General features: G+C 44.2%; 1 protein-coding gene and 1 pseudogene across 1 annotated transcript in view; one reads left to right on the plus strand and one right to left on the minus strand.

Moving 5' to 3' along the window:
* KCNH8 (potassium voltage-gated channel subfamily H member 8) overlaps positions 1 to 16,744 on the plus strand; it is a 225,099-nt gene that overhangs the window by 159,141 nt on the left and 49,214 nt on the right. Inside the window, exon 7 of the mRNA XM_066627249.1 lies at positions 2,326 to 2,530. Within this exon, the coding sequence (XP_066483346.1) occupies positions 2,326 to 2,530 (205 nt within the window). The remainder of the gene's footprint in view (positions 1 to 2,325; positions 2,531 to 16,744) is intronic.
* Positions 12,567 to 12,683, minus strand: LOC136654460 (5S ribosomal RNA; annotated as a pseudogene).

The raw sequence follows: 16,744 nt of genomic DNA on the forward strand, positions 1-16,744 counted from the left end.
AAGGGGGAAAAAAAAAACACAACCCAATTTGGGAATGAATAATGAGAAATAATTATGCATGATTAATGGCACTCGTGCAAATATGTTATCATGTAATTAAACATTTTTGGGAATCCTTTGGTACCTTAACGGAAAATGAAATATGAGCTTAAGCATAGATTACTGAAAGCAGAACTGCTGTGCTCTGCTATGGCAAATATTGGTAGAAGTGTTTGTGTGGGGGGCAGATGGTCTGCTATAAAGCGTGACAGTATAGGAAGTACAGTTGATCACAATGACCTTTGGGAAATTGATTTTAGCAGCTGCTTGTAGGAAGTGTGTATCTTAGGGAGCTTGTGCACAAGGACGCCTTGTGGCTTATCCTTTCCTTCCGCTTCATTTTTTCACTTGTTTTCTGAGAAACTAAACTAACCTGAGAGCATTTGCCTTAGTTCTTGAAACTGCAGGTTCTGTATTTTTTTTCCTCTAAAATAAATCGCAGTGTGCACTATTACAGACACGTGCCTCAGTTTGTGCTCATATATGCAAACTATTATCAGAGGTAGCGTATGAGATTGGCCAGGTTCCTGCTGAAGAAAGACCCACCTGACTAAGGTGACCCCTGAGTCCTCAGTACCAGTTGCAGTGATCATGCTCCAAGTGTCATCATGAGAGGTCCCAAGGAAAGCTTTGCTTCAGATCCCAGGGCAACCTGTTGTCACCACTGCCAAAAACCTTGATGTGTGAAAAGTGAAAGGACCTTGAGATGCTTTCATAAGGTTTTAAAATAAACTGGGGTTGCTCAGAATCAGAAATATACCATCCAGCAGCAGACCTCCCCCGCCCCATGCCCGGGGCAAAGGTCCACGATGGAGCCCCCTCCCATGGGCTATCGCCACCGCCCCCACACAAAAATTGTCCCCCCTACTCACCTGAGGCTCATGGAGCCTCGCACAACCTCCATCTGCATTGGCAAAGCCTCTCTGAGGTTCCCCAATGCTATAAACTGTGCTTCTGGGAAAACGGAAGCACAGTTTCCACCCCCGTCGGGAGCCTCAGAAAGGTTTCTGCGGGGCCCTAGCACCTCGTGCCTGGGGCTTTTGCCCCATCAGACCATATGGTAGGTCCGCAACTGATACTATCCTAAGATATTTTGAAATACAAAACAAGATGAATGAGTGAATCTGCACAAAACTAGCTTTAAAAAAAATTCACAGATGAATGGGGGGGAAAGGAGATAGAGCAGGACAATAATCTGGATACACTGCTTTTCACCTGTCACCATTTCACGATTGTGAAAATCGCTCATTCATTCATTGGGAATGAATAATGAGAAATAATTATGCATGAGTTCTGTTTCTTGTTCTTCTACCAGTTCCTAATCCATAAGAGGACCTGCCCTCTTATTCCCTGACTGTGGAGTTTTCTCAGGAGCCCTTGGTGAGGGACCGAGTTGAATGCCTTCTGAACGACCAGATACATAATATTACCCACATGCCTGTTCTTTCAGAACTCTGATTTGTGAGGCAAGACTTACCTTTACAGAAGCCATACTGACTTTCCATTAGCAAAACTTGTTCTTATGTTTTAAGATTTTATTCTTCATTGGGCTTTCCACCATCTTACCTGGAACAGATGTTAAGCTGACCAGCTGTAGGGCACAATCCTAACCCGATCTATTCAGAAATAAGTCCTATTTTGTTCAGTGAGGCTTACTCTCAGGAAAGTGTGGTTAGGATTGCAGCCATAGTTTCCTAGGTACCCTTTCCCCCCTTTTAAAGATTGGTGTTACATTAGCTATCCAGTCCTCTGGCACTTTGCCATTTTAAGAGACAAGTTGTATTTTTTAGTCAGAAGATCACACCTGAGTACCTTAAGAAATCTTGAGTGGATGCCATCTGGACATCTTTCCCCATACGAATTGTGGGGAAATGTAAGTTTCTTTAATGATGCAATCACTTCCACTTAAAGAAACAAGGAAACAGAATGCTGATGGGGGACAATTAGTGAAAAATCACAAGATTAGGTGGGGACTGCAGCAACTTCTCGTGCCATTAGTATTTTCAGTGACACATTGTGCCAAAAAAGACCAGTCCTAACTAAATGAAGGGCATCTTAACGAACCATCTATGAATTATTGCCCGGACTGTACTCTGAAGCCATTTCTGCCCAATGTTGCATATGGTCAACAGGGATCAAACATATACACCTGTGGGCTGAGCAGAACTGGGTTACATATGTGCCTTGAATAAGTATATGTGCCAGAAATTTCACAGTTGAGAATACTGATGCTTTGTCCTGTTTAGAACAACAGCTGAATATCCTTTTGCCTTCTTATTCTTTTAGGTGTCCATTGTTCACCTTCTCAAGACAGTACGATTGCTGCGTCTTTTACGTCTTCTTCAGAAGTTGGATCGTTACTCCCAGCATAGTACCATAGTTCTTACACTTCTTATGTCTATGTTTGCATTGCTAGCTCATTGGATGGCTTGCATTTGGTATGTCATTGGACGGAAGGAGATGGAAAAAAAACCACTCAGTTGGGACATTGGTAAGCACAGTCTTTTGTGTTTTTTTTAACTCAGTAATTCAAAATTTGCATTCAAAAGTAATTCAAAAGTAATTCAAAAGTTGAAATATCCAAGTATTATATGCCTTCATGTGCACAGATAAAACTTGAAATTGTATGCAACAGTATGTATATGTGTACTCAAAGGCAAGGACTTATTCTGTGCTCCCCAGAGGGCAGAACTAGATCCAATGGTGTTAAGTTACAGAAGAGTAGATTTCTGTTGAATATTAGGAAACATTTCTAATGGTAAGAACAGTTTGATAATAGAACCTATGCTTGGGGGGGGGGCTCTGGATTTCCTGATTGAGCAAGGGGTTGGACTAGATAGCTGACAAGACCACCACCAACTCTGCAAATGACTGCCCAATCCTGAACAGTGTGAGCCGGCTTACTGCAAATGTGCCATAAAGGGCATGGGGGCAGGTGGGGAGGAGGTGTTCTGGGGAGGGGGGAGGTGGGCGGAGGGCATGAAGAGGCTGGGGAGGAGATGTTCCAGGGGAAAGAGTGGGGAGGGAGGGAGGTGGGACTTGTGGAGCTTTGCTTCACCAGATCCAGAGCCTCTGTGTCAGGCTCACCGCCCGACATGGAGGCCCTTGATTCTCCACCGACCTTTGGGTTGGTGGAGAATTTAGTAGCCCCATTGCGGGGCTACTCGCTTTACCCGGGGGAGGGGGTCGAAAGTCCCCTTCTCTCGAGGAGCTGCTGGCGGCTTCCAGGAACATGCAGGATGCGGCGGCAAACATTTTTGGTGCCGCTGCAGCCCTACACCCCGGGCATCTCAGGATTGGACTGTCATTCTTTGTGTTTGGTTGACATAGTTGCAATTATGACATGCAATTGTGAGGAGTTGCAGCCATTAGTTTTGTCATCGTGTTATGTGTGTATCATGCTTTTTTTCCAATAAGTATGCCATCAGCATGCATGATGGCAAGAACCATAGCTTAGTGGAAGAGCACATGCTCCATATGTAGAAGGGCCCAAGTTAGATACCGTTTCCCAGCATCTCCAGATAGGGCAAGGAAAGACCCTGGTTTGAAACCTTGTTGAACCACTGACAGTGTAATTATTGAGCCAGAAGTGTTACCAAAAAGGCTGTTTTGTTTAGGGGAATTATTTATATTAGCCTTCTGGAAACTTTTGGGACCATAGGCTGGATACAAGACAGCGTAGAGCAAAGAAATCCCTTGTTTAGCTTAATGAGGAAATTGGGAGGAAGGTAACTTTCAATCAAAGAATTATATTTTTATTGCAAAAACATAAAAAGGTAACATAATACACATGGAGAATCGATAAGTATATATTTACCTGTCCGGGAGGGGGGCAGTTGGAGGAAGAGTCCCGCAGGACCACTCTCGCATGAGAGCAATCAGAGAGAGACCGCATGTGCTCTGAGTTCTCTCTTAAGAGTTGTATTTTGCCCTGGAAGTCAATCCAAACTGACCGGAAGTATCCCAGAGCTGTGGGCATGCTCAGTAACACTTGGAGTATGTAAAGAAAAGGTGGAAGGGTCCAGAACTCAGTTATCAGCAAAGCTTGGCTCTGGAGGAGGGAGACAATTTGCATAAGGTGCTTAAGAGTGTTAAAGCTACAACAAAAGAACAATAGACTTCCTCCTCCATAGGCGCATGCTTGTTTTGCATAATCAGGAGACACAGTGATTAGGTTATACATTGACCTGCAAGGAATTGGGGGTTTGTGTAATTCATGTGTTTGTAGCTTGGCCATGGCCCTTAGAAACATGTGCTGGGGGAGGAGTGGCCTGCTTGCTTGGTCTGTATAGTCCAAAATACATAACTAGATATAAAAACACAACTTGGAAGGGAAAAAGGGGATTTTCACGTAACAGAAGGATGAATGATCTGATAAGCTTCCAGCATTCCAATGCGGTTATTGAGTAGTATCAAGCCCAGATCCAAAACTTCTTAGGTCTGGAGACTGGGACTATCAAGCATGTTGCAATTCCCACTGATTTCAGCAGAGTCCGGAACCTTTAAGGCAGAGGTTTTCAGACTGGGGCATCGTGATGCCCCAGCCTGACAGCCCTGGCCTCTTTGCCCTTAAGGGGCGGGTTCAGCAAGGAGACAGGGAGGAGGCAGGGACTTGGTTGCACTTACCACAGCCTCCTGCAGCCTCCTGGGGGTGCGGGGAGCCCTGCGCGAGTCTCTGCAGGGCTCCCCAGGTCAGCAGCAGTGAAAGTGGAGCAATCACACTCCACTTCTGGTTTTGCGGAGGCAGAGCGCGATCACTCACTTTCACTGCTGCTGACCTGGGGAGCCCTGCAGAGGCTCACGCAGGGCTCCCCATGCCCCAGGACAGCTGCTACAGGAACTGGTGAGTGCATCCCAGTCCCTGCAGCCCCCCTGAGCAGAGTGATCCTGGGGATCGCATCACTGCCTTCCCCCCGCCCCCGCTGCCTCCCCCTCTGCCCCCCCAAGGACATACTGCAGGTTTCAAACTCCAGGAGAGTTTGAAAACCGCAGCTTTAAGGTATGATTCCAGTTCACACAACCTTGGCTGCTTGAATGAACTGTTGTATAAATCCTTTACCCATGTGTGAGATGTTTTCTAGTACTTTGGCTGTAAGCCCCATTGAATACAGTGGGACTTACTTAAGTAGAGACATGCATAGGTTTGTACTTTTGTTTATTCCTTGCCAAAAGCAAATCTGTTCCTGTATGTTTGCTTGCATATTTAATATTGAAATAACAGAATTAACAACGCAGTTCCCTTCAAGGTACCTTCTACTTCTTTGCACAACTTCTGGAAAATATCTAGTCTTGAAGTGCATGACTTGGAGCATGCTGACTGAGCACAGAAATGATAATTTCAAAACTCCTTTTAATTAGAAAGATGTCAAATTTCAGTCAAGCATGGCTTTTGGGCAGACCCAATGAGTGGAACATGTGTAATGGAACTGGATCTCTTTATGGAGACAGTTTTGTAACATTGTGAAATGACTACTTTGGGGGACTGAATTTGTCAGACACCTTCTAAATGTGGAGAACTACAAGCCAGAATATTGTCAGTTTCTATTTAAATGACTGATTATTAAGATGTGTTCTAGGGAATTAATGGTTTGGAATGCCAGTTTGGTTAGATTTAATTTCCAGTTTAACTGGAATGGTAAGTTGCCTTGGGCATCTGCTCCAGCAGAGGAAAGATGGGGTCAAAATCTTATGAATGAATGAAGTTTTCTTGCTCATTTGCAAAATTCTTGCATAGGAATACATATTTAAATAGTTGTTAGATAATACAAACACATAAACCAGTGGTTCACAAACTGGGGGTCGCAACCCACCAACTGGAGAACTACTGCCCCTTTCCTGTTAAGGGGCAGGGGGAAAGCAAAATCTTTGGTGCAAAGTGGAAGTGGCAAAAAAAAGTAAACAAGAGAACACACACACACACTCACAAGAGTCAGGACTCAAGTCATTTTGAGTCCTGACTCTTTTTTTAGAGTCACTGTCGCAAGTTGAGTCGGGGTCCATGTCTTGAGTCATCAAAAACAGTGTTTTTGCATGACTCCAGTCAAGTCATCCCAATTTAAGTGCCCATCTCTGGTAATGTATGTATGTATGTATGTATGTATGTATGTATGTATGTATATGCGTGTGCAGCTTGGCGCTGATAATGTGTCGCTTTGGCACTGAACAGGGTTAATTTTTGTCCTCCTGTACTGTTGAAACTTTTATTTGTCAAACTGCCCTGCTCTATTCTTGATGGTTTGTTTTTGTGCTGTGAGACAAGGGGTGGGGGTGATTGTATTTTATTCAGAGCCTTTAGCACGTCTGAACCAATGACAGTAGAACTTGGGAGGATTCTGCTTTGGATTCTGCTTTGGTTTTAATGTGGCAGTATTAATAACTCTGAGTTGATGGTTGCATACTTAAGTGCAGTCATCATCCTCAGGATAGCCACCAGGCTAAAACTTTTTCATGATCACTCTCCATCGTGTACATCAGAACCTGAGAATTGTGACAGAAAGATTTTAATGGTTGGAAAGTTTTCACAGGCTGTTGCTAGTGGCATTTGAAGCATTCATCATTCTCTTCATTAGTTCTTCTGTGGTCACCAGAAATTCTTGTCAGCAACTCTGGAGATGCATTTTGAATATATCCTCGAGGGCATGCACTTATATATCTATCTAGGTTAAAATTCAAGTCACAAGATTTTCTTCTCCTCCTGGAAACAAATGGCATTATGAGAAAGTCCCACTGGCAAAGCCAGAGATACGATACATCCGTCACTTTTTAATTTGGAGTTACAATGACCAATCCACCATTCACAAACATTTGAGCACTTACAATTTACACTGGCCTTAATGTTACTTTTTGCATGACACAGATTGCCCCATTAACAGCCCAATCCTATGCATGCCACCTCCTCCTCTAGCCCTGACTGCCTTAATGCAGTCAGCACCAGTGGCAAAAGTTGCGAAAGGTCACGGTAAGGAGATGAATGTTACACTATCCAGCGCTGGGAAGGAGCAGGCTGCAGTTCCTCTTGGAGAAAGAGGGCATTTGTCCCTTTACCCCAGCCTGTGCAATGGGGCTACCCAGATCTAAGCAGGAAGATCACTGGCACAAGTCCGAGAAGCCCCGTGTTGGGCTGGCAAGCTCAGGATAGGGAATAGGATTCAGCATGTGCTGCTACCCCCAATCCTACCCCCCTTCTTGGGCCTGATCCACCCCCCTCTCCACCCTCCCCTGTCCTATTACCCCACTTTCCCGCACCCATTCCACCCTCCCCCAGTCCCTGCACCAACCAGTGGGATCTTATCTGCCCCATCAAGCACTGTTCCTGGATTGAGCACTAGCAGGACGGTGCAGGCCTTCCCATTAGTGCTGCTTACTCCCAGGATGCCACAAACGTGCTTTATTGTATGTTTGCAACACAACAGGCTGGCCCTCGAGGGGGAGGATAGGATTGCACCATAAGGAGGGTCCAAGATAGAATGAAATTCAAGTTGGCACGAAAAGACAGCACTCACTAGAAGCTTTAAGAGGAATACAAGAGAAATAGGATGTAAGCTAGAAAGGATCCAATTAACAAAAATTAAGGACATGGGGGAAAACTTTTTTTAAAAAACTACAAGGAACCAAGACCAGAAGAAAAATAAAATTAATCATAAAAACCAAACATGAAAAATATATGGTTGGGGGGGGGGGGAGAGAGAGAGAGAGAGAGAGAGAGAGAGAGAGAGAGATGGGGTCTTGAAGGCAAGTTCATGCCTCAGAAGAAGGCAAGTTTCTTCTTCTGAAAAAAGGGCAATGGAAAGGGAAAGAAACAGAAAGGAAAGAGCAAAGGAAGAAAAAACTGAAAGTGAGAGACAAGATGAAAAAATAGAAGAACATAAGAAGAGCCCCACTGGATCAGGCCAAAGGCCCATCTAGTCCAGCTTCCTGTATCTCATAGTGGCCAAGGCAAAGACGCATAATTTTGGGAGAAGTAAAAGCCACTCTTGTATTAGTTATATTCTATATATTAGGAACACAGGAGCTACTTCAGTTCAACCATAGTTCCATCAACCTCAGGATTGTCAGTTTGGCTATTAGAAGCTCTCCAGTGTTCCAGACCGGAAATTTTCTCTGCTGTACTTGGAGGTGTCCAGAATCGAGCCAGGGACCTTCTCCAAAGCCTGTGCTCTCCACCACTTTGTGCTCTCATTGCCTAACAGTCTCCCTGCCTAACACAATGGGAAATGAAACAGGAGCAAACGTCAATGACATCATGATTCTTTCTAGATAGCTTTTCTTCTAGAACTGTTATTCAGGACACGGATTTTTTTTTTTTTAAGCCACAAATACCAGCTGCAAACAGTAGTTCAAAGCAACTGAAAAATCACATTCAACAGTTTTCAAGTCTCAGGTGATCTAGTCTGAAGTCTTTTACTTATAATTTTATGACTTGTCAGTATTAAAAGAGACTGTGCTGGAAATTTGCTCTCTGGGTTCATATTCTGAGCATTGTTCAAGGATGTTGGTTAGCTTGCTTTTGCTGAGGAGCTCGCAGCAGGTTGTGTTTTCTGTGTATTTTTATATAAAAAAAAATAATCTATTATATATTGCCATTGGAAAATGGCATCTCCTCCTTGGCAACCTGGCAGCAAGTGGAGAGTCTTACGTGAAAACCTGTGGCTGACCTACTTCCAGTCTCTCTCTCTCTCTCCCCCCCCCCCCCCGCTTCATGTAGACTGCCTCAGAGGAGGGCTGGCACCCATAATTGCACATTTTACCCAACACAGCTTTTATAGCACAGCTGAGTTTTTACAGTACAAAATGTTTGGCAGGTGTCTTCTTGCTTTCATCCTGCTCTCCTCGGCGCCTCTCTTTCAACAATTTCTAACAGGGAGTAAAGCTGGAACCCGATGTTGCAATGTGTGTGTGGCTGTCACTCAAAATGGCAGCCATGTGCCTAGTTCTTTCCCCTCAGTTATGCTTGGCATAAGTTCTGACATTTCGATGTGTGTTTGTAGGCCCCTGTACCACAACATTGGCTGTTGCTTGCAAAGAAACCACCATCAATGGAACCATAGAACAAAACCCTGTGGAGCCTTCCAGTTGCTCACTCTTTGCACGCTTTAGAAATCATGGACATGCAACAGTTGTCCCTGAATGTATCCAGGAACTGGACGGCAAACATGCAGTTACAATGGTGGCAAAGGAGGGCTTGCCTATCTGCTGCCTGGCTCTTAGTTAGCTTTCCCAGATGGACACCCAATGAGGTGGCTTACCAAAGAGGCAGATGGGATCAGGGAGCAGCAGCAGGTTGTCCTCTTTCTTCCCCTGGCACTATTTAACCATTCTTAGATGCCCCAAGGTATGGTCCAGGAACAGATCATCTGGGAATTGTAAAATGCACTGGAGAAAGAAGAACTGGTACATGGGCCACTGTCACTTAGCATCCCCATGGGCTCCAGGTTACTGGGTGGCAGTGGTAGGCAATGGCAGCAGTGAACTCTTACTGCCTCAGGGATTGGCAAGGAATAGGGTGGGCCCTTGTATGGGGGTGGGCCTTTGGGGGGGCAGGGACCTCCTGAAATATACCCCACCAGGGCCCATTTGAGGTACGGGGGTGTCACCAAAGTTGTCTAGGTTGGGTACCAACCAGGGGCCTACACCTATCAGAGAACTCAACCAACTGGTCTGACCTCCTGAAATCTTCAGCAGAAGAATTCTTCAGTCATGGTAGTACCACAAGTTAGCTGACAACCAGATCCTATCTTCCCCCCTGCCCCCAGTGCACTGATGCCAAAATGGCTACAGCTGCATCCTGGGGGGGGGGGGTCACAGAGATCTCCTTGAAGTAAGGGTCTGTGGTGCAGAGGGTCTACCTGAGCCAATGGCATAGCTCGGCTGGGGCAGGCCCCTGTGGTGCTCTGGAGGTTTGCCAGGCTCTCCATGGGGGGGGGGGGATGGATGCTGAGTGCTCATCATGAGTGTTTGAAGGAGCAAGCATTGAAGGGCCCTCCTGTTTGCCCGTGGCTTCGTTTGGTTCCAAACTGAAACCATTCCAGGGGCAGGGGTGTAATGCAATGATGTGGGGGGAGGGTGATGTGATGGTGTCATCGTGTCACCCCACCCTGGGCACTGGTCAGTCAGGTAACACTACTGACCAGAACGTGTGCTAGCGAAATTGCTGCTGGAGGTCTGGATGGATCCATTCTACAGAATCAGCTCCAGGAAGGGGGCTAGGATTTGGCGACTGCTGTTGAACCCACTCCCTTCCTGGAGCCAATCTGCCCTTCCCCCAACCCTGTCACCACCTTGTTGCCTGTACTACAGCCCAGACACAGGTTTACCCCCTTACTAAGAACTGGTACTAAGTTTGACTTATTTGCTAAGAAATGCTCTGAGACTGCTGCATTGCACCATCTTGATGAGAATCCAAAATAAATATATGCATTCTTCCTTTTTTTTAAAAAAAGTAACTCATTATTTTTCAGCCGATCACATTATCTTGGGGAAATCTGACATGATTTTTTGACGTTCCAGTGTTGGCAACCCTGATGTCTTGCAAATAGTAACAAGGAGAGAGACCAATTAAATTGATGGCAGCCTGTGACAGCAGGTGTTAATACTGCTACAGGTCAGAGTAGCTTCCTAGGAAAAGGCAGCCTGGTGATCGAAGAAGCAAGTTTCTTATAGATAGTTGCTGCTGCTACTTTGACCCCAAACTGTCTGCTGAACAGACTTCATTGATCATAGAGAGGATCTGCTGCTGGTGCTATATTTTTAAGTGGTCACACTGTACACTATCAGTTATTTCACAATCATTTTCGGACTTGGAGTTCCAGCATTTTATATTAAGAATTCAGTGTTTATCGGACATAACTCAATATATAGCGATCAGCGTTACCTTGATGCCTTGTGGAATCATTTATTTGTGTAGTGATATACCTTCTATTCCTTTTCCCACGATTTTACAACTAACTTGCAAGTCATTTCTCAAATGGACCATATTATTTCGATGCCTTCATTCCCTTGGGTCTGTTCAGCTACTTCAGCATTTTACTTGGGTAACTGTGCAGTGGGAACATATATCCTCTTTGCCAAAGAACAATAATGATAAAACATTACAGGGCAATTTCCATTGCTGTAATGATGAATATGTGACATTTTCATGGCTTCAGGCTTTGGACGCCTTATTACTTGGTTGTGCAAATACATGCCATGCTCAACTGAATTCTTGAGTCTCACCGACGTAGGAAAGATATAGGACTCCAGCAAGACATGGAGCAGGATCATAAGAACATAAGAACATAAGAACAGCCCCACTGGATCAGGCCATAGGCCCATCTAATCCAGCTTCCTGTATCTCACAGCGGCCCACCAAATGCCCCAGGGAGCACACCAGATAACAAGAGACCTCATCCTGGTGCCCTCCCTTGCATCTGGCATTCTGACATAACCCATTTCTAAAATCAGGAGGATGCGCATACACATCATCAAAGCTAGCAAAGCATAGGAAGCTGCCTTATACTGTTCCATTTAGCTCAGTATCATTTACACTTAATGGCACGTGCAATTCAGGTTTGCATACGGAATTTTCACCATTTAAAACAAGTGTTCTGCCCCAGAGCTACAGTCCCATCCTTCCTTGATAGTGCATTAAGGGCACTCAATCCTCAATGTGCAATTGGGCCTTTTTTCATTTTTTCTCTTAGCAATTACAGGGAAGCTATCAGAATCAGGACCATGGCAACCATTTATATGTTCTTACTACAAAGGGGGGGGGGAACCATTATATGTACAACTTGGTTGCAAAAGCATGTCACAATATCTCAAATAATATTAAAAATTCCAGCTAATACAGAGTAATCCTCGCTTCCTTTCCTGTTATACAGAATCAGTTCTCTAAATAAAAGAACACATTCCTTAATGTAAATTATATGAATAAATTGGCTAGATCAATTTTCAAGTTATAGGAACTTCAGATTTGCTTCTCTGTGGCCATAACTTTAACCATTTAATCTAAGACATCCTTTAACATTGGACGGACGCAACTTTTTCAATTTCGTCAAAATGGAATAAACAGTGGGTCTTGCGTGGGTAGCATTGGCCTCGATCAAGCGGCATGTTAAATGATACAGCACATGCATGCCCCGCTTCCTCGACTTGCTTCCCATGCTTTCCTGAAAAATCTCCCTAATTGGGTGCAAGGGTAGTACAGTACAGCACTAAGCACTGACTGTATAGAGGGCAGTTTGGACAACCCCTCACCCATACAATTTGAGAGATTTTAGGGAGAAGCAAGCGGAGGGGTCAGGATGTGCATTTGTCACAAGTGTGTACTTCGTTTAACACATGGAGTAACAATTGTCTAAACTGGCCTAGAATAACAATGCATCATATTCTTTTTAATTAATTTTAACTTTCAAAAATTAGATCTACTAACAGTAACAAATATAGATTATGGAATCCATGTGTTGCTCCTTGGGCCTTCTCAGGGTGAAATCCAGTTACAAGGTTGGTTGGTTGGTTGGCAACCTTCAGTCTCGAAAGACTATGGTATAAGCCTACAGCACCCGGTATTCCCAGGCGGTCTCCCATCCAAGTACTAACCAGGCCTGACCCTGCTTAGCTTCCAAGATCAGACGAGATCAGGCAAGTGCAGGGTAACAGTTACAAGGAGCAGGAGACCTTTCACATTTGCTAATAGTAGTTATCTCTTGAATGCCTCTGCCTTCTTGGGTTGCCATTTACAATATGCATGCCTCAAAAAGTAGGCAGATTGTGATCAAAAGTAAAAAGGAAACAAGTGTTAAATGGTGAAGTGCGTTTATAGCTATCTATAAATGCTACCTTCATCACCTGTCAGTGCATAGAAACACATTTACATTTTATCTTAGACGGGAACACTTCCCAGAAATAGGTGAACGAAATGTGTTTTAAAATCCTCCCCACCCTTCCAGTTCATTTTTGGATGAAACATCAAAAGGGCATAATATGAGTTCCATAATCACCTTGATGTGCAGAAACATTTGGGCATCCACCTGGCCTTTGTACTTGCAAACTATATCTATTTTAATTACATTAGCATTTAAAAACCATTTGAGAGTTACAGACCTGTACTGAGATAACTTTTAAGATACTATACAAAATCTAACATGGATCATGACATAAGACTTTAGGTAACCTCTCTACCATTTAAGCACTCTAAAGTTTCTATTTTTCTTCATTTTTGAGGGTAGAGATTAATCATTTGGGGTCAGCTGTACTTGGGTTTGTCAGCTGTTGCTGAAAGAGGGGGGTAAAGACAGTCATTCTGACATGTAGCTTTGAGGAGGTAATGGCGTCACTAAGGGGGTGTGAGGTGTGCGGTCCACACTGGATGACAGTCATGGGGGGTGACACCACTATTCACCAAAATGTTTTAAATATTTATATTTTTGAATAATACCATCATGTTACATATCAATCAATGCGGGATTTCATGCAGAATGCAATGAAACAAACCACGTTGAAATAGTCTATTCTGTCAAAAGTTATAGCCAAAAAGCCAGTGGGGGCAGGGTGATGGTACATCATCATGCCCACTGCCTGGGGTGTTGCTCTGCCCACTGCATAGAAGGAGGTCCATCATAGGGGTGACATGCTGGCCACCTGCACGAGGTGATTCAAACCCTAGTAACACAACTGTGAGGAGATTTGAAAATCTGACCTGAAAATAAATACTGTAGAACATTGCATGTGTGTTCAACGAGTGGATCAAGTGTTTGTGTTCTGGGGATGGGCATGAACACTATCTTAACTCCAGAGCCCATGTCAACCCAGCGGGTAGAACTTTGACCTTTGAACTGGACTTGCAGCCCAGATCTCCTTGCTGGGTATACCTGGGCTCCCACTCCAACTCTGTTCTCTGGAGCCACCTCTTCCAGGCAGGTAGACTGGGGCTTCTGACCATGCTTGGGCTGAACACACATGGGGCTCTGGGGCCTGGGCCTGTGCACAGAGAGAGGTGATAAGGTTGTGAGACCTTGGCCTAGCCAGAGCATCGGCTGGGCATGATCTTGCCACCGAAGCCCTGCCCAGTGGGTGTTCCCCTGGCATCTGACTTTGCTCCCCATCCCGGCGGGCACCCTTCTCCATGGGTGCCACAGTTTGGTGCACCCATGCTCCCCCACCCAGATCCACCCCTGCTGTTCTTAAAATGTCTGTATAGCCCATTTCTCACACAAGGGTTAAGGAACAATTCTGTTTGTTCTGCCTACATCAGTGGCACTATTAAACTATATATGGCTACATCTGTGTACCAAACACAGTCACTGCTGGTCTGTACCTAGGTACAGTTTTTCCAACATTCCAGTCAGGTACAATCAGTGCTCAGTGTTGATTTGTACAAATGAACCCTGGAGCAGTCATTTGCAAGGCAAGTGGATGCAGCATAACATGTGAACCATCCCATCCACTCTCTGCAGGAGACAGGATTGCAGTGCCATCCTGTCAACCACCACACATCTCAACCACCAGACATCTGCTGGCCCCTCACCTCAGCTGAAAGTGGGAACTGGCTTTGTGTTCATACTGTATGTGTGTGGGGTCTGTACTAGTACTTATTTCTCTACCACCACCATTTAGGCTGATATTTGTGAGGGGAAAAATGGAAGGAGCTTATCAGGGATGGCAGTGGCAGTGCTTTCTTAATAGGAAAAGAAGGTGCTTCTGCGGTGATGGCAGAAGTGTTGAGATCACAGCATTTTTTCCTGGTTCCTGTTGGATACTCTTTTGTGCCCTGGTGCCTTGGACTGCAGCAGGACATCATGCAACAGACTTTTCTTATTATGGAAGAATAACACTCCTCATTTGCCAACTCAAGAAACCCCGCTGTCCAAGCATTGAGAAGATTTTCATGGTTTCATTAGTACCAAAACATTCAACAAAAAACCCAGGAATGAAAAGATAGCCAAAACGTCTTTGGGCTCAAGACCAAAGAATGCAATAGTCTGTACTCAGACTAGTCCATGCTTATCATCAGAAACCCTGATTGCAGTAGAGTTTCCTGTTGCAATATAGACCCCATGCCTGGGGTGAACATATATAGGGAATGCATGGAGATGGTATGAGAGCAAGACTTTTCTCTTTAAATCAAGAGCAATAGCATAGATCGTAAATGGTCTGTTATTTCTTCAAGCTGCCATTAAAGTGGATTGCAGCCAACTGTTTTTTAAATCTCAGTTCTTTTGGTATCAGAGGGAAGACGAAATGAACTAAATAGCTGTATGACCTTATTTAAGTCATTTTTGTGACAGCCCATGTGTGGGATCAACACAAAACAACACTGTCCATGTCCAGAAAAAGATACATACACCTTGTCTCACCAGTGTTCTGCTGATTCAGAATATAGTCAGCGCATCAGAAAATCCATGGTTGTCATGAAGGCTGCCTCTGTTTGCCTCTGAATACCAGTTAGAAGGGAGCTATAACAGGAGAGAGGCATGTCTTCATCTCTTGTTTGTTGGCTTCCCAGAAGCATCTGGTTAGCCACTGTGGGAAACAGGATGTTGGATTAGATGGACCTTGGAGCTGACCCAGTGAAGGTCTTTAAAGTATGTCTTTAGTATGTCTATAGCTCTTTATATGTCTTTATAGTACCCTATTTGTTCTTCTGCAAGGCCCCCACACAGCTTCCTTCAGCCTTTTGATGCTGAAATGACAAAATTTATTTTCCTGTAGTCACATTCCTTGTGGCTTGTTGTATTTGTGGGTTTGCACAGCTCTTTTGGTACCTTCAGTTGTTCATGTCGAGGGCTACATAGCCAGTCTTGTTCCTCTACTCATTTACCTCAAGGCCACAATTCAACATCCTCTGATTTCTCTGTGCAAATCATCAGTACTTAATGTATTTCACACTTGACCAAACTATCAAGTGTTGTGAGTTATGAGCTTTTAAAAGACATGAGCTGTAGAGAGGAGTGAAGGCAAAGCTATTCTAAGGAGAGATGAATGCTGACTTTACAACATTTCATTCCATAACTGTCATGCAGTGATGCCTATTAGTTAAATGCTCATATATTGTTAGTTAATGAAAACTCAAGGCTGTACAACTTTGTGTCCTGATTTTTTGCAAGGGAAAAAAATATATACCACCTGGAAGTTTCCAATAGCTGAACTTCATTCACTTTCAAAAAGAGAGACTGTCACGAGCTTGATAATTCAGCAGAACAGTGTAGAATAATTGTAAAGGGGCAAACTTTCAGAATTCTAAAGGGTTCTGCCTTTCTGTCTGTAAGTATCTGCATAAATTAGCATATCCAGCATTTACGCCAGGTCAAAAATAGCGAGCTTAGGCTGGAAAATCCCACAAAGGTTTGTTCAAAATAGGTCAGAATCCCAAATTATGCTGCCATTGTACTGTTGAAGTTCCAGGGCCTGAGCTAGTCAAAAGAATGGAATTGTCCTCTAACAATGACTTTTATCTAAATTCTTAAAAGAACCATCCTCTTTTCATGCAGACAGGTTCTGGTCTCTGCCATCCTCTGCCAAATCAGCAGCTTAATATAAATTTAGAATTAGCGCAGTATTATGTTATTTTCTTGAAGAGAACCATGCACCCAAGACATTTGTGCTGGTCCCAAAGATTGTGGTTGACACCACTACCCATAGGCAATTGGTATCCTTATTCGACTGACTCAGCATGTTTTGGGAGTGAGCTAGAAAATAGCCTCTTGTTTGTGCTGGACATTGCCATTGG

Source organism: Tiliqua scincoides, chromosome 5 (assembly GCF_035046505.1).
Source record: "Tiliqua scincoides isolate rTilSci1 chromosome 5, rTilSci1.hap2, whole genome shotgun sequence".
In the NCBI taxonomy this organism is placed as follows: Eukaryota; Metazoa; Chordata; class Lepidosauria; order Squamata; family Scincidae; genus Tiliqua; species Tiliqua scincoides.